Below are 27697 nucleotides of genomic sequence, written 5' to 3' on the forward strand. Positions count from 1 at the left end.
AAGTCTTAAATTCCAAACACTGTTTTAGTGTTACATAAGCCTTAGTTTAAAAAGAAAATTATGAGTTGACAAAAGGGTTATCCGAACACAATGAAGAGTACTTATCAATGTTTAAAGATACGCAATTTATTATATTGTGTAATAACTTATTACACAATATACTACAATAATAAATATGATTTAAATGTTATAGCACACCCTCGTCTCGTGGACAAAAAAAAAAAAAAAAAAGATGAAATCTTTCAGTTTAACGCCCCTTTAGACTAAGGGACATGGATGATTAGGCCAAGTGAATAATGATGAAAGAATTGGTGGAATGAATACGTGGGAGGAAACGGAAGTACCCCCGAAAAAATCCACGGACAAGATGTCCAGCACAAACTTATTTCGCCGGAGATTGAACCAAGGACTGGACAAAATCTAGATGAGACATTATATCATAGGACAAATCACATGAAGCCTAACACAATGACACGCCTAAGGGTACATTGTGATGTGTAGTTTCCTAGAAAATCGACAGAAACGACATTCATGGCGCTAAATTTAGTATGTCTTTAGTTTGCAATAGTAATTGATACCATACCATACCCAGATTGTTCATGTCCTGTGTATTATTCTAGCTGTGACATACATGTCCCTAACACTTGCGAACATGCCACTTCTAAACGTTTTAGTAATAGCTGCAGCATAAGTTAATGTTCATTTAATTTAAAAAGAGATATTGAAAATGTTTAGTGTGGTGGTCCGTACCTTTCTATTTAATTATGTGATCAAAATGCCCCGACCAAGTAAGGTTTTGCTTTACATATTAATGACATTTAAGCCAATGGTTTTCGTTCTTTATAGATTATGCTTGAATTGTTATAACACTTAAACGGGAAGCAGACAATGATTTTAAATAAAAAATTGAAAACACAATCAGGAAAACGTAAAAATAAAACTAAAATCAGGAGAGCTCATTTTGTTATTGATTTATCCATTAGAGCTCTTCTTCATGAGTTGCATCTTCGCCTTTAGAGATTGCATAACGCGCTTTGTCAAGAAATTGTGTACAAGGGTTTTTGGTAAGTAGGGGGAAAGAATTACAAAAGCTCGTTCGTTGGTCGTGGAGTGATAATTTCCTGGCAGCAGCGAACGGTTTTGATGGAGAGACTGAACAAACACAGGAGCCGATAGAGACAGAGAGAGAGAGAGAATAGGGACCCGGGCGGCCATCCACTTTCCCATAGGAAATCAATATTCACAGGTTTTCGGCGCCTGCAGCCACTTGGTGTCGCTACAACAGGGGACAGCGCTTAGCTACGGAAACTGGAGACTTGTGAAAAACAGGGGGTAAGGGAAAGGAACGAGAGCGTTGAAAACGGATGTTACACATTCCATTAAACTCTCCAGTGAACTGTGAAGTTAGCTTCAACGACGGAAACAAATAACAAGAGCTTATTTACTAATGGGCCAATAAATTGAAGGGGTTGCTGCGAGATGCTGTCAAGCCTCATTTTCTTACTTTGAAGAAATTAATGGCTTAAAATGAAAATAATAAATTACTTCCACTTTATATTTTAAGAAATTCCAAGGTTTACTGCAAAGAGTAGTGTTGCCAGATGATAGAGGGAGCTAAAGGATGCCCATTTTCACACGTTTCAATATACTGAAGAATTCAAAGAATTGAATAGGGTATGATAATGTACTTAGAAAAAGTACTAAAAACCCTCTGTGAAGAGGCTCCTCGACTCTGTAGGAAAGTTTCATTTCTCTTCCACCTTCAATATTGGATGCAATTTTCAATTTCAATATTAGACCAAACTTCCAGGTTCGATATTGATCCCACTTCCAGTTTAAATGTTGGGTCTCTGTAATTCGAAGCCTATCCTAGTTTTGCAATGTGAAACGAGAGTCACTTATCTGGAAACAAAAGTTCTTTTTTTTAAAAAAAAAATAAAAAAATAAAAAAAGTTCGACAGCCAAATTGACGTTTCGTTTGAGCAAATAATCTTGCAATATGTTGCTATTAAACATGTTTGACAAGGTTTTTACTTCAGTAAAAACCTAAAATACTCGTATATGTAGACCGCATCAGTCTCTCATTACTGTGTACAGACATGAAACTCGGCGAAATTCTTGAAATCTCACGTGACTAGTCACGTGATGCGTACAATAGTACCTCCGTCCTTCATGACTCTGGAACTGCCTTTGGCTTGATGTTAGATATGTGGAAGTTATGAGTAAAAATGAAGATTAGGAATTAAAGCCTGTGACAAACATCTTGGCATTTCAGCTAAACGAATAAAACGCAAGCTCTGAACCGAAGTTGCCGAGTGCTAAGGGGTGTGGCTATGGCTAAGCAGACGAACTACAGCGCGTTCAGGTGACAGGGGATAGACGTGGATGTGTACAAAATAAACGTGGCAATACCGTTGGCCTGTCATTTGCTAGCATTTAAAGGGAACTTGGAGCGCCGCCTTCAAATGTCAAGATGTTTGTCACGCCGTTTAGATTTCTGGGCTTTCGGCACCTATGGCCATGTTAGTCCATCACCTATGAGGGATGACGTCCCTCGGTGATCACATTCTCCAAGGAAAAAGAAGGAAGGAAGTGGCCTGGGACCTATATGTTAGGTTGCATCCCGACATTTGCCTGGTGTGAATGAGGAAAACCCAGGAAAACCTCATTCAGGACGGTTCGCCTGGAAAAGCTTTTTACACTTTTTTGATTAAGTGTCTCCACCGGAAATTGAACCCGGTACCGTCTGCACCAAAGGCAAGAGCATTAGCGGTGGAAATTTTGAGTTTAGCCGTCGACTGGTAATGTGAGGGAGGAGTCGAAATGCACCAGACAAGAAAATAACTACGAAAATGAATATCCAAATCTAGATATTAGTAGCCCAAGAAACATAAAATAAAATCAATACGAAATAAAATGAAATGAGTTTGCTTCTATTTAAATTAATAATGGTAATAGTAGAAAAAAGAAATAGAAGAACTCTTGCTCTTTTGTTTTGAACATCGCTTTCACATTCTCCGATCACTGACCTTGATGACCCGAGCAATACAAACAATATAACAGTTTTTATGGTGAAATACTGAATTTTTTTTCGTTTGCATGTTATTTTTAGTCTTTTTTCGGATTATGCGCGATTTTTGCTATTTGCGGTGCTCTTGTCGCGAGTAATCGGGGCTTCACTGTATCAATTTGGCTGCCTCGCATAATAGAAACAATGATAACACTTTCTTTAACGCTCTCATTATTATACGTACAAAAAACGTGTTTTTTCACCCAAAATTAATTTCATAAAAAGTGTAGCTACGGGTATACAAATCTATTGTATTTATTTATTTTTAACCTAAATTCTGAGTACATCGTGTGGCGTATTTCTGTAGAATCCTGAGTAACAGAAACCCCTCATAATTTACTTCAGAAACAGCGACCACACATCATCAGAAAGTTTGTCTCCGGATTCATCAAGTACTTTACGTGGTTCCTTCTGTTGCTCAATTTTGTCCATCAACACTTGAGCTCCTCCTGTTTTCAGTTTAGTCTCAAACGATGCCTCAAATTTCTTAATTCTTTTTCTAGCTTTGTCAATATCATAAAGAATTTCTTGCAACTGGTTTTGATAGTCTAGAACATCGAACTCCTGGTCTACAGTAAATGTCTCTGCAAAGTTTTGGAATTCCTTTCCGACATGAATGAACTCCATCTTCTGACGTAGTTTCTCGATCATAAGTTCGTACATATCGCTATCCTGTTTCAACGAGAACAGCGACCAGTAACACAGGAAACAGGCTGCGATATAAAGACCGTAGAGGAATATAACGAAAGAATCATAAGGTTTCTTGACTACATATCTTGTCAATGTCTCCGCCCCTTCTTGTAAATACAACACACAATCAACAACTTTTTCTAGACTAAAATTTGGACACCATTTTGATAAAGTCATATAAAAGTCCTTCAAAGCTGATTTGGTGTTACGAATTAATTGGAGAGAACTGGATGAGAAATTTACAGCAGAAGGTGGAGCAGCTATATCCTTGTGCAAATAAGGAATTTTAATTCCATGCGACATTGAAAACAAAGTCGAAATAATTACGATCAAATAAACTGAAGCAGCCATTTTCAGACAAGATTTTGTAAGAAGCAAACTGTGAACACGATAATTTCAGTTATGTATTACAAGAACCATGGATATGCTTCGCTTTATCTTGCGTTGTTGACAGCACAGTAATATGATTTGTAGTTTGATTTTTTCTCAACAATGATGACATTATTTATAATTACACATATACATACAGTAGGATATCGATAACTCGAATCTGCAGGGAATAGACAAAAATTCGAGTTATCGAGTTTTTCGAGTAATGAAGGTTCGAGTTTTGAAGGTGGCCATAACAAAAATTCGAGATATCTCGTTCCTCATGAAAAGTGACTATATAACATCTATAACTTAGAGTTGGGCACGAGTCGAGCTAAAACTCGGCTCGACTCGAAACTCAAAGCAAATTCGAGTCGAGTCAAAGGTAATTTTCTCGAGTCGAGTTCCGAGCCAAGTCACTGTTTTGAGATCGAGTTTGGAGTCGAGTCGAGTTTGATAAATGGCTCTCTCGTTTTGCCCGTTTTAACTCGTTTCGAAATCATTGTCTGATTAGATTGGAAAATAAAAGCTATGAGAAATGTAAGCACTAATTTGGAATATTTTTTAGTGTTACTCACGAGACGGGAAACTCGCATCTCGTCTCGTCTCGATTAACAAGACGACAATGTCGTGAGCACCAATATAAGTATATACTGTAGTTGTTATCACCAAGGCTGAGGCCTGCACGGTCGAAGTTTTGAGCCGAAGCAGAAGCCCAGCCCGGTAGTGATAACCGGTTCAGCTCGGTTCAACTGAGCGAACAGCTCTAGTTGTCTCGGTTGAGATGAGATACCGACTCGGCTCAGGTGAGCCATCGGCTCGAGCAGGCTCGATTGGGTGAGCTATTGGCTCGGCTCGATAGTGAATTAGCTGTGAGCCGAGCCGTAGTAGTAGTAGTAGTAAGTATCATTGTTAATAATTGTATTGTCTATGTAGGATACTTGAAGAAAGTACTTGAAACTACACACAGCATTTGGCTCGACTCGAAACTCGACTCGAATTTGACAAATCCGAGTCGAGTTTCGAGTCGAGTTGGAGGAAACTTTTCGAGCCGAGTTCTCGAGTCGAGCTCAAAGAAGTTTGTTTCTAGTCGAGTCGAGTTTCAATGAAAACTCGCTCGAACTCGCTCGTGCCCATCCATCCCCACTATAACTGGAACTTTTATTTATTCTACCTCTACAACTCAAAGTTGTGGCCACCTTGAAGTTTCTTAAATGAAATAAAATCCTAGACATGAGTAAACCACAATTACAGTATACATTAGCAAAAATGATAGTAGTACTAACAATTACAATTAGGGTCTACGTAAAAGCATAGAGCTATAGCTTCGAGTTATCGAGGTCACATCAAGAGAAATTCGACTTGTAAAGGCTCGCAGATACGAAATTTAAAAAGTGATTATGAAATCCTTAAAATTCGACTTATCGAAGTTGTAATTTTTAAGCATTCCACTTACAGAGGTTATTTGAACATTGAGTATTATGGAGACTTAACGGAATGCGAAAAAAATTCGAGTTATCAATAAATTTGAGTTATCGAGGTCCAACTGTAGTTATAATTTGAATTGCCAATGTTTTCTTCCAACAAGCCTTTGCTACAGGAACAAAGGACTTAACTGGGCAGGTTATCTAAAACAAAATGTAGAGTATCTTGGGAAACCGTAGAAGGTACAGGCGCCGATGCCTAGTGGGAACTTCCAGACCCGTGACTAGAGACGAAGGAACATCGTCATACACATGGGAAGGGCTGCTGATTTAATTCAAACAAAGACAAGTCTTTCCTCTCTGTCCCTCTACTTGCTAAATCCATATTTTTCTCGTGTTTATGTAAACGCATTGCACTGAAAGATAACTGCAAGTTCTATCAGAGTATTTAGCACGTGAAAAACGCAAAAAAAAACTAAATATTTTCTTATGTAGGATCGTCGAAGTTTAATAGTGAGAAGGTATAGAATATGAAAGATGCCGCTAAATCCAAACAGTACTCTCAAGCATTTAGTTTAACGTCCCTGAAGAATTTATATACACTATACGCTGAAGGTCATGGATAATTAATGAAAGTGAATGATGGTAAAATTAAATGTTTGTGCTCTCCCACTGAGACTACGTGCAACAAAGGCACATGCGCTGGTCAACTAGACCAGGAAGGAGGGCCCAAACAGTGTTTTATTAAAAATATTTGTTGTAAACAGTGTTCGAAAACCAGTGCATTATTATCAGTGTAGGAAGACAAAACACAATGTCGACAAACGTCAAAATGTCGATCATGTTCATTTTGACATCATCGAACGAATGCAGAAAGTTGTTTTGAAGGATCGCCGAATGAGTGTGGAACACCCTGCCTCCAAAGTTGCAATTTCCATTGGATCTATGCACACTATCGTCAGACCGGCTTGTGGAAGGCCAAGATTAGCTTGGTTTATTGTCACATTGTGTTCTGGCTTCTTTGAACTGTCGCCCCACGAACGCACATTAGACACATCCATGACACCATCATTACATGTCTCACTCAACTGGCGATGAATTTCCAGTTGTCTCACACCATGCAAATGGAGAAAAACGAATGATTACACGCTGTTCTTGTCAGGGGAGGATCCAGGACGGACTTCTGGGGGGAAGGAGAGTGGTGGGTTGGAATATTGCTACTTAGAGATCCAAACTCTGGGATGGATTTTATTTATATATATATAAAATAAGAAAGTTTTCCTCTTCTGGGGGGGATCGCCCCGATCGTCCCCTCCTGGATCTGCCACTGGCTCTTTTAATGAATCGTATCAGAAACAGGCATCACTCTTACCACTGAAGCTAGAATTCTGTGTACCGTACCATCTCTGTTACGCATTGACAATTAATGCTACCGTATTTTAAACAAACAGCATGTTTTTATTTGTTACCAGTCTTGAGAAAAAGAAAACGGAGGCATTCTAACTTGAAATTACCTCGTATAATCATTCAATGGCTTTTCTATGTCTCCATGTAAGAATATAACCATTTAGTGGTGTATACAAGTGGGGTTTCGGGATTTAAACACCTCCTTGAGCAAATAAGCATTTAGTGGATTAAAATATAGAAGAATAACCATTCACTATACTAAGATTTATATACAAAAATCACGCTTATCCTAAAACGGTCTGAGATTCAACCCCTTGTTGATTAAATACTGTATACCTACTTTTTCTTCTTTTTTTTTGGGGGGGGATAATATTTCAGGAGCTTTGTGAACACAAAGTGCGGGTCTATATACATAAATACTCACATGTGTGATGGGAGAATCGCATGTGCATGATGTCACAGCCATGGATATAATGGTAAAGCGTCTTCTCTATTAAGTCTTGAGGTTCGTACCCTGTCAGCTGGGCTACCCTGAAAACCAAACAAATGGAAAAACAAATTAATTTTCAAGTATCAATAAAAAAAAAAGTGAGTTTCGTTTCACATTGTGAAACTTTGGCAGACTTTTTAAACTGCGCGAATTCTGTACTCAAAATTTGAAGTAGTGCATCTATAACTATGGGTTGCAATGGATTAATAGGATCAAAGGTAGAACCTGTTCCTTGGGCGCTTAATCCATATCAGAAAGTCATTACTCGCTATACCTTTGTTTTCGTTCCAAGCGGTAAAGGTTGATAACCAAAAGTCGTTTATTTTATAAGCAATTCCAATTTGAAAAGACGGTTAAGGGAGAAAATACAGAGTGATTCTTTTAAAATTCACGGATTTCATTTGGGTCTAGAATTTCTAACTGAAGTCCGGTTTTCATGCGGTTTGTGTCAAATGATCAAGCAAGGATGGGAGATTTATGGGATTATGTTTGCTGGTTTAAATTCATCCGGGATAATATTGGCCACGCCTCAAGAAAAACAGCAAATATTCGCCAGTGTACCTTGCAATTGGAATGAGGTTTTGGATTTTTGAAGCAAAATTGCAGAATACAAATTAAGTGTTAGTGAGAATACAACACCCAAAAATCCCATGTTGAATAGCTACAGCCGGTTTCTTGCGACAAACAACGGAGCTATTTCTTGGGCGACCTAAGGAGTCGATAAATGACATTTTCCACAAGAGCTGCCTACAGGGTCCGATGCTTTCCTGTCTTACTCAGATGCGATCCTGTTTCTTCCAATTTATTCACTAGCAACCATAGGTATATTATGTTGCTATCTGGGGCAGAACGTGAGGCAAATTTGTTTCTAAATGCACTTCGCGAAGCAACAACAGATCCGTTTAGCAAAAACTTTTAACGATAAACTCATGTTGCTCCAAAGAGTACGCTATTCTCACTGTGTCCTGATCATACTTACACAGTACCACAAAACTGTATGGTGCAATTCCCAATACAACGACCCAGTTTCCTATTTCTTATTCTTATTGACCTTGGCGAGGTTTCCATGTACGAAGAAAACTCAAATCTTCACACTGCACCGCAGTTGATACCAATTGTAAGGTACACTGCCGAATATTTCCGATTTTTCTTGAGGCGTGGCCGATATTACCCCGGATGAATTTATACCAGTAAACCTGGTCCCTTAAATCTCCCATCCTTCCTTGATCATTTGCCACAAACCGCATGAAAATCGGACATCTGTTAGAAATTCTAGAACCCAAATGAAATGTGTGAGTTTAAAGAAAATCCCCCTGTAGAACATATTATTGGGATACTGAATGAATTGTACCAATCCGCTTCTCAATGTCTCTTACAGTTTCTCCTCTGTAAAAATCTGAAAGCAGCTAAGTACTAGTAAATTCAACCACTTCCAGTTTAGATATAGTGTTGCGAGTTGTGATTAAACACTTAAGACAGTGCATCGATTGCAAAAACTTCTGTTACCATTTCTGTCATACATTTTGAAACTGGAAACGGTTAATTTTGAATCAGATCCGGTTTGAACAGAGAGTTAACGGAGAAGATGGAAATTACTCTAGTCAAGCTGAATCGATTGCAACAAACCGCCTCTCAATATCTCTTACCATTTTTCTCCATAGAAATCAATATTGAAAGACATAGTGAACTCCAACTGTACTAAACCAACCACTCAAAGACAGGTCTAGTACATTCATCTAACGTACTTTAGCTAGGTGAGTGGATCCATTAGCCTACCATTTGGGATTAAAATCGGTGATTTCTTTTCTTATGAAATGTCCTCTTTTAATGAAGCACACATCTCTTTCAACTTCACATATGTTATTATTGTTAATCTTAATATTATTGCTCGCTCTCGACTTTAGTGTGAGAAATTCCGGATTCGATTCCCGGTGGGGAAACTCGGTCGAAAAAGTATAAAAGCTTTTCCAGGCTAGCCATCCTGCGTGAGGTTTTCCTCATTCACACCGGGCAAATGCCGGGATGGTACCTAACATATCTACAGGTCTCAGGCCGCTTCCTTCCTTCCCTTTCCCCGGATAGCGTGATCGCCGAGGGAGTCATCTCTCATACATGACGGACTAACATTAGGGATGTCCACAAAGTACCGGTTCCGGCGGAACCGGTTCTTGGAGATCCGGTTTTCAGAACCGGTTCCAGACATGGATCCGAAAAACCGGTTCCGGAACCTATCAGATCCCTATCGGTTCTGGCCATCCCTAGCTAACGGCCATAAATGCCGAAAGACCAGAAATTTAATTCCTAATTGTAATCATAAGAGGCCTCATCCCGACGAAAATAAAATACCGCTAATTTTACAGTAATTATGTGATATGTTCAAATAGATAAAAGATAATTGAAATGTGGAACAAGAGCGCCCTAGACAATATTATTTTGCGTGAGGTACCGTTATCACAAGTCACCTAGTGGTTTTTCGTTTCCAGCCGTTTAGAAACGCGAAATTAAATACCGATTTTCAAAATGGCTCGAAATCGAAAGCAGATAAGTGAGTTATAATAACGGTATCTCATGTAAAATGATATTGCCTAGGGCACTCTTGTTCCACATTTCGATTATCTTTTATCTATTTGAAGATATCACATAATTACTGTAAAATTAACGGAATTTTAATTTCGCCGGGATGAGGCCTCTTAATATTGTTGCAATGTTCAATTTCCAAAGAAATAGAACACACCCACGTTGCACGCAAAGGAAACTGAATATTTCCGTGAAAAGTACATATTATTATTATGAAAGTTTAGTCGTAGAAATCAGCAAGATGTTTATTCGCTAAGCTCTTGCTAAGATTCTTTGTCGAATAATATAATATAAACTGTTTGTGAAACCTAAAAATTTCTTCTTCTTTTTTAAAGTCTATCGTTGGTAACCAAACTTTAATGCTACATTTTAGGATAACTTGTTTTCAAATGAAGACAGATTTTCGAACATGGCGTGTTTCCGAAGAGACTGGTGAATTAGATACTTTTATTGGTTGAAGTTCGAACCGGTCAATATTAAAATGGTGGAAACGTCCGACTTAATAATAATAATAGTTTGATTTGGCCATGCATGAGATTACCAGTAAATAACAAATGCACATTAAAACACTGTGCATGCGAATTATTTATCATGTGTTATATATATATATTTGTAATATAGGTTATTGCCTGTAAATGTATACGTCCACTCAAGTTCTCATACAGTAGCTTGTACTACACGAACAGATTCCATCATAAAAAAGAGTGCTTGTAAACATACTTGGTTAAAAAGTTTAAAATGGATACCATAAGTTATTTAGCTTGTATCATAACGAACAAGTTCCACGTTTCTTTAAAAGTTTGTTTTGTCTACAAGAGAAGAAAGGATTCATTTACGAACAAATTGATCAGAACCAAAATGGTCCATGTTATCATTTTGGTACCCTACGTTTATCAAGTGGCTAGTCTTCTGTGTATATCAACATGACAAAAATTATATATGGTGTCGAGTTTCTTCCTCTCCAAATCTTTTTTTCTTGGTGAAGTTATTGAAGCAGGTGTTTGCATATTGCTTTGGTGTCAACGTCCAATAACTTAATGAAAACAAAAACAACTCACGCGTTGTGTTCTTCAAATATATCAGAGCTGACATTGTTAATTATCCAATACAAAAAGCACAAACAAAGTATCAAATACAATTTACAAACAAAGATGTATCAGAAACAATGTTGCCAGTTGGTGGACACATAAATTAGCTTAGATATTTTGAATGTTTTCACAACACTATTTTAACGTGAGTCATCTCTGCGTAGAAGCCAAGAAAGTATTAATATTAGTCAGCGAAGGAGTGTATGTTATACTGTTTACAAAATAAAATAAATAAGAAAAGAAAAAATGGAATTCGAGAAGAATAAGTGTACTTTTAAGATTTTATTTTGTGTGTATATGTTTAACGTCAAAACGATCTGGTGTTCCGCTGTTTTAGCTTTTTTAGGATACTTAAAAAAAAATAATCGAAGTTTGGTGACTATCATGGGAATATAGCTGCTTGCCTATTGAGTTATAGCTGATCTGTAGTAAAATTGATCCGTTGCTCTCTAGATCCGTTCTTGGTCTTCCAAATCCTGCTTTTTCCTTCCGCTTTTACTTCCAGCCGTGTTTTAGCATGTTCTGTATCGCGAGTCGTGAATATAATGTATTAGTTTAGTCTTCCAATTTTAACAGTGTATCGTCATCTTTTCTGCACATTGCACAAAGTGCGTTCAAAAAGTATTGAACCTTTGATTGGCAGAAATATCATATATTTATTGATTTGGAAATCCACAACACTAATCCCCTTCAAAGTAGTTCCTTCGTAATGAACACACACCATCCAGCGCTCTCGCCATTGTTGGAAACACTTCTGGAACGCAGTTTTCGGAATAGTGAGCAACCGTGCTGTTGCATTCCGCATGATGTCTTCTAACTAACTCTATGGCCTATGGAACCCGGAGTTTCAATACCGCGTTCACAAAAGCTCTCCACTGACTTCTATCCTTAGCCAACTGGATCCAGTTTCTATTTTGTATTCCTATTTCTGCGAGATCCATCTCAATATTGTCCTCCCATTTGCGTCTAGGTCTTCCTAATGATCGTTTTCGGATTGGCCTTCCAATTAAGACTTTGAAAGCGTTCTTACTTTCTTCCATCCTGGCTACATGACCTAGCCACCTGATCCTCCTAGATTTAATGTCCCTAATAATGTTCGGTAAACCGTATAAATTATGTAGTTTATGAAGTTTCCGCCAGTTCCTCTTGAGTCCGAATATTCGTCTCAGGATCTTGTTCTCAAATACTTTCGGTCTATGTTCTTCGCTCAGAGTGAGTGACCATGTTTCGCAATCACACAGAACAACAGGCATGATTATCGTTTTATATATTTTAAGCTTCAAATTCTTCGACAGAATTCGCGACGACAAGAAATTTTGAACGTAATAATAACACGAATTCTCTGCTTTTAGTCGACATTAAATTTGTACGTGAATATGATTTTCATTTGTTAATATTGATCCTAGATATTAGAAAGTATCCACTTTATCAAAAGTATTATTTGACACTTTAACGCATCCACAATTTGCCGTATTACGGTCCCGACGCACTTCCATGTATTTAGTTTTCTCTGCATTTACTTCTATACCCATGTCCCTGCAAGCGTTTAGTAAGATCTCTACATTTCTTTCTATTGTTTTCCTATCATCACCTATTAAATTTACATTATCAGCATACCCCATAACCTGGTGAATACCATTTAACTCTAGAGCCTGGTTGCTATCTTTGATCAGAACAAAGTTGAATAATAATAGCAACAACGCATCTCCTTGTTTCAGGCCATTCCCGACGTGAAAGCTCGTGGACAAAATTTTTTCTACCCGGACTTTACCTTGGGATTCATTTAAACTTATCTTAATCTAACTAGCTTCTTCGGTATTCCAACTTCTGTAAGAATGTTGTGCAATGTCTCACTTCTAACAGAGTCGTAAGCCTTTCTCAAGAATTGACTCCACACACAGATGAAATTATTGGAGATTATCAGTGCAGATTTAGACGAAATCATCAACTATCGACTAAATATTTACCATTAGCCAAATACTCGAAAACAAGTGGTAATGCAATACCCCGGACATTAATTATAATTATTACAGTCAGTTTTGTCGCCTTTCTTGTGAATTGGAACAATGATTGATTCTTTCCACTCTTATGGCAATTCTTCCTTGTTCCAGATAAGAAGAATGAGTTCGTGTGTCTTGTCCCACAATTTTTTGCCTCCAGCTGAAATTAACTCAGCCGGAATTGCGTCTATGCCCGGAGATTTGTGTTTCTTTAATTTCTTTATAGCGATTTCTACTTCTATTCGGTTAGGTTCTGGAATATACGGTTGTGCGGTGTGTATTTCCCTTTCTAAGCAAATCGTTAAAGACATCTTTCTATCTATTTAAGAAGCTATCTGTATCAGTGAGAACTGTTCCGTCAGCTTTCTTTAATATATAAGCACGAGGTTGATAGCCTTTCTTAAATTCGTTGATCCCTTTATACATGTCCCAAATGTTTTTATTTTTACTATTATCTTCAAGTTCCTTAATTTTAGCTTTCAAAAAATCGCGTTTCTTTGTTCTAAAAGTTTTGGACGTTTCCCGCCTGGTATCTCCAAAATTTTGTGTAGTTATTTCATTCGGATTTTGTAGCCAGCTACTTTTGCCTGTTTTCTCTTCTCTGTTAGTTTTATGCATTCCTGGTCGAACCATGGTTTGTTCCTACGTATTTCCGCGTGTCCCAATTTTTCTTTTGCTGAAATTTTAATGCTATCTCTAATTTCAATCCAAGTATCCTTGACACTAGTGCACTCCGAATCTTCTAAAGCCGAGAATCTATTCGAAACTTCAATCTGGTATTTCTCTCTTACCTGGCTCTCTTCTAATTTTTTAAAATTGAATCTCTCCGTTTTCGGACAATGAATATTAACTTTATTTAACGATAACCTCTCTCGTATTATCGCTGCTACCAGGTAGTGGTCAGTGTCACAATCAGCCCCTCTAAACGACCGGACATCAATTATGCTAGATTGCCTTCTTCTATCTACTAAAACGTGATCAATTTGATTACGTGTTTTTCCGTCTGGTGATGTCCAAGTGTATTTATGAACGTCGCGATGTGGGAATTTTATACTCTTCACTATAAGTATTTTGGATATTGCAAATTCGCGAGTCTAACACCGTTGTCATTATTTTCCTTATGCAGACTTTCGTTCCCTATAATCGATTTGAAAATATCCTCTCGTCCTACCTTCGCATTGAAATCCCTTAATAGAAAATTCATATGGTATGGCGGGAGTCGGTCAAATGTACTACTTCTACTGCATCTTTGTAAAAACTCTCTTTAATATCGTTATCTTTATCTTCTGTTTTGGCATGTACATTTAAAACAATAATATCACACCACCGTCCCTTAAGAGTAATAAAAGAAAATCTGTCAGTAACAAATTCAACCCGCTTAAGTGTTGATATTATTCGTTTGTGAACGAAAAACCCTGTTCCTAATTGGTGATTTTTATTTCCTTTCCTGTAAAAGAACGTAAAATTTCCGGAATTCACAGTTCTATTTCCTTCCCACCTAACTTCCTGAACTCCTTTTAGGTCCATCCTGTATTTCTCTAGCTCATTCGTTACGGATTTTACAGCGCCTGCCCTATAAAAACTTCCAATATTCCATGTTCCAAATCTCATGTCCATTTTTTGTTTGTCGTGCGCGCCACTCTCAAGTAAATTGCTGAAAGTTGATCCTCGTTGCTATTTTACATTACACATATAACTTTTACAGAAGATTTCCACCCTCCTCAGATAAGTGAACTAAATTTATCTTACACTCATAATATTTCTTAATACATGATTAAAGAAGCGTACAGTGTGGAAGCATTAACTAAAATATCCGTAGTCTTTAGTTGATAATATTTTTTCTAATAGATCGTGTGGCCCCAGTACCGGACACTCCGTATGTTCCTAGTACCGGACAGAAGAAATTACCTAATTAGTCTTATTTGAGAAGATATTTAGGGTGGAATTTATTTTCAGGGACTTGATACAAGGATGGTTACATACAAGAAAATAGAGAAAGCTGTGGATAGCGTGTTAGCGGGAAACTGTAATGTTCGGAGGGCTGCTGGACAATTTGAACTGAAAGTACTAATATAGCTCATCCTGTCAGCTAACACTGTAAAAACTGAATAATGTAATACTTATTAATATAATAAATAAATTGTATTTGATTTTTACAACATATCATTTGCTTGCATATTCACAACCACTCCTTAGTTTGATATTTATAGTAATCTGTCCGGCATTGGGAACAGTTTTTTTGAACAACGCCATTTTGAGCATTTTAGAAAATCGATAAATTTCATGTTCCCGTCTTAAAATAAAAATGTTTTTGTTATACTATAGTATTATCAATGCTATGATTATTGTCAGTGTGTTTTCTTGTATTGATTTGTTGATTGGTTTTTAAGCAAACAAAAAAAAAAAAAATGCTTAGATTTCCGGTACTGGGGCAAGCTCCCCTACGCCTTATATCTGGAGAACTACATATAATGTAGCCAAATTCAAACTATCACTTAAGAGTCTTCATCCCGGCGAAATTAAAATACCGCTAATTTTACAGTAATTATGTGATAGAATATCTTCAAATATATAAAAGATAATCGAAATGTGGAACAAGAGCGCCCTAGACAATATTATTTTACATGAGAAACCGTTATCACGACTCACTTATCTGCTTTCGCTTTCCAGCCATTTTGAAAATCGGCATTTATTTTCGCGTTTCTAACCGGCTGATAACGGAAAGCCACTAGGTGACTTGTGATAACGGTACCTCACGCAAAATAATATTGTCTAGAGCGCTCTTGTTCCATATTTCAATTATCTTTTAACTATTTGAAGATATCACATAATTACTGTAAAATTAGCGGTATTTTAATTTCACCGGGATGAAGACTCTTAACTCAATATGATGTACTTATTCCGTAAAAAATACGAAAACTTGATTTAGGGGCCATTCAAAAATTTTGTGGCTCAGGATGCAAAAACTAATTATTGACCAAGATCGCCACTCATGGGATTTTATTATTTTGTAAACAAATATTTCATTAATAACCCTAAAATATTGCATAAACTATTTCTTATGGAAAAACCTACAAGGAGTGATTTTCTTTTGGGGATGAGTATATTTTTTTGGAAACCGCCTAAGAATTTTGTTCATACTGCACAAGAAAATGTTTCATTAATAACTGCAGTACAACACGAATTAGTTTAAGGTTGCAACAAGAAAGTACAGTGCGGTGGCCCGTACCTTTTATTTGCTTTATAAGGGAGTTATTCGTTCTACAGAAGTAATTCCTAAGTAATACAGTTGACACTGTGATATCAGTTCAATGTGAAATAGCTTACTAACAATATATTTTACGACCTTTCAATTATGAATCATTTAATTAAAGAATGTACTAAAGCACTCTAAAATAGAAGAGACTTACCTGGCGTCGAGGAAAATAAGTTTTAGATCTAAACTGGCTCTGAACATAAACATATTGGAGTGCATTTTGATCTCTGTGATGGCGCTCGGAGGCAAGGAATGTCCCACCGCCACGAGACCAACGTTTTGGTAGCAGCCATCGTAAGGAGCGACGTCCAGCGCGTACTGCTTCACCTTCAGATAGCCACTGCAATGGATTACCTGTAATTAAAACACATTGACAGGATTTAATTTATGTCATATATACACAAAGATAGATTAATAATAGAAAACAAACTGCTTGCAATTAAATTTTGATGGTAAATTGTTTTCGAATTTTTGAAGTCGAAGTTAGGATCTAGCCATTGTTGTCAGCAATACATAAACTTTGGGGGGCCAAACTACCGGGGAGACTGTACGGGGGTCCGGGGTCCTCCCTCGGAAAATAATTTAAAAAAGATAGTCTTTGTACCTTGCATTTTAAAGCATTTTGCTTTGTACTTAAGAAGTTAACAAACACTTTAAAAATGTTCTGTTACTTTTACCTTTGATAGTTTTTTTTTTTTTTTTTTTTTTAATGTGATAGTAGAAATCCACACACTTTACAGTTTGTTTCTTTATTCAAATAGTAAAACTGAACCTTGTTTTACAATTTTATTTGAACTTAACTGATACCAAGCGTATGTCAAAAACAAAATAATGATAAAAGTTAGTGTGAAGCAAATACTCAGAAACAATAAAACTGAAAAGAAGTTTTTGGTCTACAAGCCTACAACTAGTGTAAACGAGGTTCAACAATGTATACTTTAAAAATTAGTTGAATTTTTTTTTTTTTTTTTTTTTTTTAAATAGCTAAACTAAACCGGCTTTGCGGATCGCTATCTAAACAAAAAGCAGTTTGTTACTTCACAGTTTAGTCCACCTTTACCTTCATAGGGCCAAAAACTGACTGCTTTTTTTCACAATTGGAAAAAAACTTTTTTGCTACTTTTTCATATCCACTTTGTAAAACATTGTTTTGTGAACGTAGCAAATTGCTACAGGGTTGAGCCTCCTTTAGGTCATTAGTTAACCTAAGATGCTTGAAACATTGGGGGGAGGAGGGACGAAAACCGTTTACAAATGTGTGACACGTCCGCGGTGTCCCGGTGGGATTGACGCCCGTGGTTCTAGCTACTTATGCATACCGAGAGAAGTTAGTGGGATTACTAACTGAAGTGAACAAGGTATAATGCAATCTGTGGCTGAAAACACCAATTTATAATGTGACTTATTTTTGTATATTTTTAGCGTTACACTATAGCCCACAGTTCGAGTATGTCTAAAATCTAGTTTACTATTTTTACCAAAATTCACTTAAGCACTGCATCTTGATATTAACTTTTATTATAATACGTAAAGAAGGAAACTTTTACACCCTTTAATTAACATGCATGTAGATTATACAAAATGGATCCTTTGTTATATCTTATATTTCTCGTTGCTATGACGACCAATAACACATATCGTCAGATTGCTATGTTAACAGAACATCAATCATATTATCCGGAAGAAAATTAATTCTAGTTCTTTTCATATTTTCTTCTTCTTCTAGCTAGCTTGTGCATATTTTAATAGCACATATTGCCCGTAAATACAAGTAAAGATATTAAAAATACACAATATCGTTATAAAGGGTAGATACAATTTTGATCCGCTCGGTTCTGATTGGCTGAGAGATCAATTAAAATTGAGCTTCAAGAAGATAAAGAAAGCTAAAGTATTTTCGATTTCAGTTATATTTATTATTGTTTTTTACCATCTTTAAGATAAATGATGATTTCGCCTAAAATGGTGAACAGAAATTTCACCATGTATCTGTTATGGAATAAACTAATTTATTAGGCGAAACGATGCAAGGTCCGAGGCTTGTGGCCTCTAGTAGCATTAGGATTATGAATTAGATTGCTGGGCTTTCGGCAGCTAAGGTCATATTAGCTCATCACATACGAAGAATGACGACCCAGTGCAATTACAATATCCGGGGAAATCAGAAAGGAATGAAGCAGCCTGGGACCTCTTTGTTGGGTACTAGGGATGGGCAAAACCGTTTTTTTAAAATAAAAACCGGAAACCGGTTTCTAGAAAAACCGACATTTCGGTTTTCTCCAGAAACCGGTTCGGTTTTTCACCGAAACTGGTTTCGGTTTTCTTCAAAACCGGTTAGGTTTTCACCAAAACTGGTTTCGGTCAAACCTTTTAGAAAACACATAGAACAATTTCTGTGGAAACGGAATCGGTTTCCGAAGAACAACGAAACACTATTCTGGTCAGAAATAGAATAAATTTTGAAAAAAAAAAATCGGAACTAGTTTTGAAGAAAACCGGATCCGATGAAAACCCGAACCGGGTTGGAGAAAACCAAAACCGGTTCCGGTGAAAAATACCGGACACGAGGCTACAAACAGTTTATGCTTGAGAGAATGGACCTGAAGCAATTGTTCAGTTACAAAACTAGAAATTGTTCCTAACTAATAAAATAATAATACTTTAATATATAGGGTGTCTCAAAAGTTCCCTGACATAGGGTAACTCTGTTATTATAGAAGTTACAACAAAATGTAAGAGGGGAAACCGTCTCGAAATATGATGTTTTCAATCTAAAGCGAAGATTTTTTTTTTTTAATCGGATGAGCCATTTGGGCTATACACTCTGTATGCACCCAATATTAAATGAAAATTCAACTTTGCCATTTACCTGGACTCACAACATAAATGAATGGATTACTGTCTTTTACACTAACGTGTAGACAGCCAGCCCCCATTTCAAACATGGCCCCATTTATCATACTCTTACAAAATGTAACTATCTTCCGCCCGACTCTCAACCCCCCCAGAACCTCTATTAGCGGCAACGCTGCATTTTCATTTAATTGGGTGCACAAAGAGCGTACAGTCCAAACGGCTCGTCCAATTTTTTTTTTTTTAAACTTTAGATTCAAAACATATTTGGTGATGGTTTTTTTCTCTTACATTTTGTTGTAACCCTGATAATAACAGTTACCCTATGCCAGAGGACTTTTGAGACACACTGTATATTAATAAATAAGGATAGAATAAATTGTAGAAGAAAGTGTTTCAGATAAACATTCGCTAAGGACGGAAAGAAGGATTAATTGTCAAACTATAATGGAGAATTGCTCATCTTTTTCTTTTTCCTAAGTTTTGCGGTTTACTGTTTGAGGTAGTAATAGCATTTAAAAAATATATATATAACGTTCCACGTATTATGCAGCGAGGCTAAAGAAGGCAGTGATAACAAAACGGTTGATATGGGCGAATGAGTAAAGTGGGAGGAAAGGAGAGAACCCCGAAAAAGCCACCTCACATGGTGTTTGCTCACCACAAAGCCCACTAGGCGTGAGGTCCTTGGTTCAATCCCAGTTCGCGCCAAGTGGACTTTGTGGTGGTCAAACACCGTGTGCGTGGGTTTTCTCGGAGTTTTCCCCTTTCCTACCATTTTCTTTATTCCACCATTGCATTCATTCCTCATCATCACCATCTCCTTTTTTAGCCTAGTCGGCATAACCGTGGAACGTAAAACTTAAGCATCCCATTATATTTTTCATGCTACCTGTATATATACGGACAAATGGAAATGGCCTCCTATAAGACTCCTCATAAACCGTACTTACGTTAGTATATTTAGGAGGTGTAGCAAAATAATGCAAATATGATATAGTGTTGGTATTGGATATTGGCGTGAATTGGTAAACTTAATAGATAGGATTCCTCTGGTAACTACTTGCACTTGATGGAATATATAGAAATAAATTGTACAGTCTTGTTTAAAAAGAAACACCTTGACTGCCCATCTCTCTTTGAAAAGTCTTGAACTCTTATCCAGAGCTGGAATTAAATCAAATAAGTATGAATTTTCTTTGGTCAAATGAGACCATTTTCATTAATCATTCGTCCCCTTTACCCTACATGACATAATTGTGGGACGTAAAAATAATGTTGATCATGAGAGAGACGAAATGTGAGAAGTAAGTTTTCTCATCACTTTTTTTTTTTTTTTAATTTATTTATTTAAAGAACGGTTGTATTACCTCTCGAAAAGTTTTTCTCGTTTCGATACTTGGAAATTTTTCCTCGTATTGTCACAATGATGTAATCTCGTTTTGTAAATGTATGCCCTAATGTTTTCTTAATTTTATCTAAAAGTTACCAGAATTCTTTGGCATTACGAGAGGTACACTCATGTCCAAAATGATTGTCGCATATCTATAACTGTCTTCTTGTAAGAATATAATTTGATAATTATTTTGAAAGGTACTTTTAATACTGATACTATGTGTATAATTGGGAAATGTATATTTGTTGGTAAATTTCATAGGGAAAGAATTTATAAATACGAAAATTATAATGAGTAAAATAAAATGTTCCTAAATGGACAAGAAAGTGTTATTTTCGTTTTATTGTTCTTATTTACTGCTCTTTTGACATGAAATTTGCCACATACATGTCTTTGCCGATTATACACATACTAACATTATAAGAAATACCGGGCGAATTCGTTATCAAATTATATTCCTACAACAACATATTTATAGACATGCGACAATAATTTTGGACATGAGTGTACATGAAGAGTGTGGTATAACATCATTTAAGCTACATTTACTGTTGATGTATAATAACTTGAGTGTCTTTAAACGTTGATCAATGTTCTTTTATTGTATTTACAATTGCTTTACCAAGGTATAATTTTATAGAAAATCATATAAATTAAAACAGTGGCTTGAGATGTGAGGCCTGGGAAAACTAGTAAGGCCTTTACTTACGAGACTCATGAAATTTCCCGTCTCATTTCGCCTCGATTCTCGTCTCAAAAAAATAAAAACAACGAGAGTTGTCGTGTTTCTTGTCTTGTCTCCAATCTAAAAAGTACCGGTACTTCTCGCCTCGTTTTCAAGACGAGGCGAGGAATTTCTCGCGAGCAACACCATGCAAAACTAAAAGGTTTCATTTATTATTATTATGAGACTTAATATTATATTACCGGTATTTTTGTTTGTTTCTTATGGATGCGTCAAAGTATCAAATATTGTAATACTTTCGATAAACTGGATATTTTCAAATGTCTAGAATCAATATTAACAGACGAAAACTATATTCACGAAGAAATTAAACGTCGACTAAAAGCAGGGAATTCGTGTTATTATTGCGTTCAAAATCTCTTGTCGTCGCGAATTCTGTCGAGGAATTTGAAGCTTAATATATATATATATATATATATATATATATATATATATATATATATATATATAAAACGACAATCACGCCTCTTGTGCTGTTTGGTTGCGAAACATGGTCGCTTACTTTTAAGGGAAGAACGGAGACTGGAAGTATTTGACAACAGAATCCTGAGACGAATATTAGGACCCAAGAGAAACGGGAATGGGAATCGCGGAAACTTCATAACGAGGAACTAATTTATACGGTTTACCAAACATTGTTAGGGTAATCAAATCTAGGAAGCTCAGGTGGGCAGATCATGTACCCAAAATGGAAGAAACTAGGAACGCTCCCCAAGTCTTAACTGGAAGACCAATCAGAAAACGACCATTAGGAAGACTTAAGTTCAGATGGGAGGACAGTTTTAAGATAGGCATCGCAGTAATAGGGATACAAAATAGAAACTGGATCCAGTTGGCTAAAGGTACAAGTAGATGGAGTGGAGAGCTTTTGTGAACGCGGCATTGCACCAATGGGTACCATACGCAATAGAGTTAGTTAGTTTCTTTGTTTAGTGAAGTTAAGCATCCCTTTTCACCACCGAGACTATATGAGACGTGGAAATTTCTGTTTAAGGTGGGATTTGAACCACCCCAATGTTTTCAACACTCCTCCACGAGAAACGAACCCAAGACTCTGTCTTATTGTTGTTATAGGCCTACGAGTTGTGCTGTAGGCCACGAGTTTTCATGTCTCAAGGCTGTCCTTAGGTTAAAGGAGACAGATAATTAATGAAAATCAATTGGTGGAATGAGAGCATGGGAGGAAAGAGGAGAACCCCAAGAAATCCCACGGAGATGATATTGTCCATCACAAGCTCATAGGGCCTCGGTACCAACGAGGGATCTTTCGCACCAAAGATGAGAAAATGAAATGAAATCTTTAAGAGTCTTCATCCCGGCGAAATTAAAATACCGCTAATTTTACAGTAATTATGTGATATCTTCAAATAGATAAAAGATAATCGAAATGTGGAACAAGAGCGCCCTAGACAATATTATTTTGCGTGAGGTACCGTTATCACAAGTCACCTAGTGGCTATCCGTTTTCAGCTGTTTAGAAACGCGAAAATAAATGCCGATTTTCAAAATGGCTCGAAATCGAAAGCAGATAAGTGAGTTGTGATAACTGTTTCTCATGTAAAATAATATTGTCTAGTGCGCTCTTGTTCCACATTTCGATTATCTTTTATCTATTTGAAGATATCACATAATTACTGTAAAATTAGCGGTATTTTAATTTCGCCGGGATGAAGACTCTTAAGAAAGTGTACAAATGTATGTTGAGTCCGAACTCGGTGGGCCCTCCTCCCTAGATGCGCCCCTATTGGGCTCGATAATTTTTTAAAAATAATTTTTGATCTCCCCTACATGTAGTGTATATCGTTTAACTCAGGAAGATTCACAATGAGACAAATCAAATCGATTGAACCTAACAGTTCTACATGGCTACAAATGACGCCCTCAATGATCTAATCTAATTCATTTAAACAGGATTTTTTTTTTTTCATGGTCGCAACAGACGCTGAGCTCTGACAAGACGGACGACCATCAGATTTGAACCCACGGCATCTCGACTAGAAAATAAGAACGTTGGCCGTACACCACTTACGATTCGCTTAGTAACTTTTATTTTAACAGTTCTTGTTACGATTTAAAAATACTTTCCGCTAAGTTTTTTTCTAAGTTAAACTACAAAAACTTAACTGTGAATGTTGGTTGCAGAACAACATAAAAAATAACATTTAAATTGAAAAGTAAAATGTGAGGTAAAGAAATTGCTACATTCGTGAACACTTCAATGCAGCGTGAGAGACTTTTTGACTTTTAGGAATTTCCTTCCAAATCCCCTTTTGTTGGCCGTACGTGACCAACACAAAACATTATGATATCGTAGGTGTATACAGGTAATAGCATAAAATATTTCTGCTATGCTTGTCTTCAAATATTCGGAAGGTATTCGCGAGACGACCTCTAAGTACAGTTGTCTTTAAAACAGTTGCTCAGGTGCGATATAATATTTCAGACATGCCGCACCAAGAAGAAAGACAATATCCAAAAGGTGTCAACTTGACGAATTGTCCTTCAGAAGGAACAAATGCCTGTTGACTTTGGCATATTGACTCCTCTCCAGAACCTCACAAGTATGAGTAATGAGCTATGTATTTGGTACGAGGATCTTTATTGAAAGAAAAGGTGTTATCCGTTTGAATTACTTTGTCTACTGAAATATTTCACATTTCGTCTTTTATTCGCGCCTCGGTACCGCCTGTTTGTAACTTACAAAACAAAACAAAAAAGGAAAGGGGAGTCATATGATATTTGACTTCAAGCGAAATTCAAGGAGGCTGTGAGAACCTGGTATTGTCCTGGTATCACGTACCGAACGCAGTTTTATTCTCCGTGCTATTGTTCGCTTTACAGAGCCGCAGCCATATCATAAACAGAGCTTGCTGCCTTGATCCCGCTAATGTATTCCGGGGACGTATGTTCGTACGTGCCAGGGAGGAGCCTGGTATAACCACGCCCATCGTCACAGAGCAGCTATCACCTCCAAGCAGCACACAACGGATCAGCGCTTTGCTCAGAGCGCTCGGTCTCCCGCGATGGTGGGTTTCTCTACCTGCAACTGTTGTCATCCCAGAAATATATCCTCCAACTTTAGGAAAATGTTTCCTACTGTCCTCTGAAATTCTAGTACTTTTTATATCCTTCGATTCTGACCTATAGACTAAAAAAGACGGTAAATTAATTCTCATACAACAATACATAATAGCAGTGGCGTATTTATGGGGGCTTTCGGGCTTAAGCCCCCAGAAATTTTACTTACTATAGTAAAGTATATGAACTATCTTGCAGAATTTTCACATTTTCAGGAAAAGACCCCACCCGAAAGTTAGCAAAGCCCCCCCGAAACAAAATCGTGAGATAGTGTGATTTTTAGTTTAATCTCCCTTTCAGCAGCAAGGCTATATGAGACTTAACTACAAATTAACGTAGAATCCGAACCACATGAGCTCCCGCCGGGAATCGAACGCGGGTCTCCTCCGCGAAAGACGCGTACGCTAACCGCTTAGCCACGGAGGAGCTCCATATTTATTTTCGATTAGCGTAAATTCCCTGCTTCGCTATGTTTTAAGATATGTTCACACTGATCGAGTACGAACGTATCTAAAAACAAAAAGTAATAAATAAATACATATATTTCTATACATAAATGATAACAGTAAAATAAATAATGTTTTAAAGACAATGTTTTATTTTAATACACAAAAAGGAAAATTTCTTGGGGCATAGTTGAAGGAATGGCAGTAAGACCATAAAAGTGATTATGATCAAAAGGGAGCAATTGATTATAATCAATTACATAGGATTATGTTCCGAAATCCAAAATACTGACGCTCAGTAATTAATTTTGTGCATTAGGGATGCGCACGAGACAAGATTTGTGGTTGTCTCGTCTCGACAATACGCTGTAAAAGTGATGTCTCGAATCGAAAAATGTATATTTCTCTATTGGAAGAGCCGTGTCTTGACTAGAATTTTGTCAGGAAAATCCTGTCTCAACTCGTCTCGTGCGCATCCCTATTGTGTATTTTCTATTTAAAATATAGAATCCACCTTTGCTGTCTGATCTGTTGAAACATAGGGATGGTACCAAGACGAGGCGAGGCGAGTCTATAGGGTCTATAAGTATCGGTTTCGTCTCGGTTGACGAGTGTTCTCGATCTCGTTTCGAGTCTTAAATCGTTGTCTCGATCTCGGTTTCGTCTCTATCAACAGATGCTTGTCTCAATCGTGTCATTCTTGGCTGGGGAATTACTGTAGGCCGTTTATACCCCTTCATACCAAAGTGGTTAACGCTCGTGCTTTACGCGTGTGTGTTCGCGGTTCAATCTTTACTAGGTATATGAAGCCTTCGGATAAAACCCAAATAATGTTCCACACCCTACTTTAACCAAAACTTTTTCAAAGATGAGGTATTTCATTAAGATTAAGAATGTTTTTAAAAATAAATCTAGACCTGTAAGCTATTATAGATAAAGGCTTTCCTTGAAGTAGTATATATGGAAATCAATCTAGCCTGCAATACATGATCTGCATATCAATATTGAAGTTTTCCTGGTTTATTTCTTGCACCAAAATAAGTTATTTTAAAAGTGGGCTAAATATGCATAAATATGTAACTGTTTGGTCAAAGGAAACACGTTAACCAGAGCATACAATATGTAACTATTTTATACAATCTGTTAAAAACGTCAATGTTTTGAGAAACTATATGTACCTCTTTCATATAATTATAACCATGATGGCTTAGTTGGTAGAGTGTCTACCTACTAACAGGACAACCCAATTTTGATCTTCGTTGGGGCAGGGAGTTTAATTCTCCCGTTTTTCCCTTGTCCAAATGTGACTCAGGAGTTCAAACAATCTTTGCGAAACGAACACTTGGGAAACTTGATGATAAAATGGCCGAAGTGTTCTGCTAATCCCATCAGCCCCTGTCAATCAATACCGAGGTCATGGAAATATAAAGCCATATCTATTGTCCTTCGGCCTGAACAAACGGAGAGCGCATCTGTAATTTTATAAAAGTAACTTTCTCCATCATTGATCTGTTCTGAACTAAAACTGCTGAATTAAAGAGGAATGAATATTCACGATATTGCAAAGTAACAAGAATTTTAGGAATGATCCAAGAAGTGGATCAAAAGATTGTGATCTTGGTCAATAATAGGGGCCACAAAATTTTTGAACGGCTTTAAATAGATTTTATTTTTTACGGAATAAGGAAAAAATGAAATGAAATTTTTGAGTTTTACGTCCTACGTTTATGCCGATTAGGCTAAAGGAGACGGTGATGATGAGAGATGAATGAAATGGTGGATTGAAGAAAGTGGGAGGAAACGGGAGAACCCCGAGAAAACCCAAGCACACGGTGTTTGTCCATCACAAAGTTCACTTGGCGGGAGCAAGGTTTGAACCCGGGACCCCTAACATCATTAACTAATAACATTGCAGAATCCATCCAATGATCGCTTGAAACCACATGTCTGACCTAAAAGTTAGCACTTGGTTTTGACTTCTAGTACGGATCACACAATGTCAATGGTCTAGAATTGTAATGCAACTAGGAAGCTCTATTTAGCAACCTTTCTCAGTGACGTAAATGCGCTAGTTGTCGCCCGGGGCAAGAACTCGCCTTAGCGCCCCCCTGACCAACCAAACAAAAACGCTCCCCCAAATATTTGCCCAATTTTACACCCTCCCAATCCGGCGCCCGGGTCACAAGCCCCGTTTGTTCCGCCTAGTTACGTCACTGACCGTTCTAGAAAGGTAAGAAAGAATTAACGGTGATATGTATTAATCTACTGACTTGACCACATCCGACATCAGGCAATAACCATAGATAAATAGGTTTCTAAAGATTTAGAACGGAAAGGAATTTTTCGACTTTTTGTTGCTTGGAACTAGAACCTTTGGAACTATAACATCGAAATCTTTAGAGTGTTTAGCAAATCACAAGTTTGGCAACAGTGTTATTTATAGCAAGTTTTCTTTCACTAGGCTGTTGATGATACTTTTTTTATTACCTTATCTGTCTCTCTTATCTATGTCCTTTGGAGACCACACGAGACATGAAGCCACGAAGCACATTATACTTACGTAGTGTTGCCAACCCGCTAAATTTGGTGGTATTTTTCAATCGCATCTAGTAACGAAAATTGTCTTATAAGCGAGTTGGTGGCAAAATCTGCAGTTTCTAAGAGGAAAACTACATCGTTACGTTATTCTATGATGCTTATAACATCACACGAATCATAGGGTACTTAAAGTCCTGAAAAAAAAATTCTAACTTCTTTGTGGTTATATGGCTACCGTACGTGCTTGTGTGACGTGGTTTGCTTCCTAGT

At 37.1% G+C, this 27697-nt stretch overlaps 1 protein-coding gene across 4 annotated transcripts in view; it reads right to left on the reverse strand.

Moving 5' to 3' along the window:
• sim (bHLH transcription factor single-minded) overlaps nt 1-27697 on the reverse strand; it is a 249833-nt gene that overhangs the window by 16647 nt on the left and 205489 nt on the right. For all 4 annotated transcript variants that reach the window (XM_081731711.1, XM_081731720.1, XM_081731737.1 and 1 more), the window contains 2 exons: nt 16526-16725; nt 7385-7491 (listed from right to left, as the gene is read on the reverse strand). In XM_081731711.1, coding sequence (XP_081587837.1) covers nt 7385-7491; nt 16526-16725 — 307 coding nt within the window. The remainder of the gene's footprint in view (nt 1-7384; nt 7492-16525; nt 16726-27697) is intronic.

Source organism: Thermobia domestica, chromosome 1 (genome assembly GCF_964235325.1).
Source record: "Thermobia domestica chromosome 1, izTheDome1.hap1.1, whole genome shotgun sequence".
Taxonomy (NCBI): Eukaryota; Metazoa; Arthropoda; class Insecta; order Zygentoma; family Lepismatidae; genus Thermobia; species Thermobia domestica.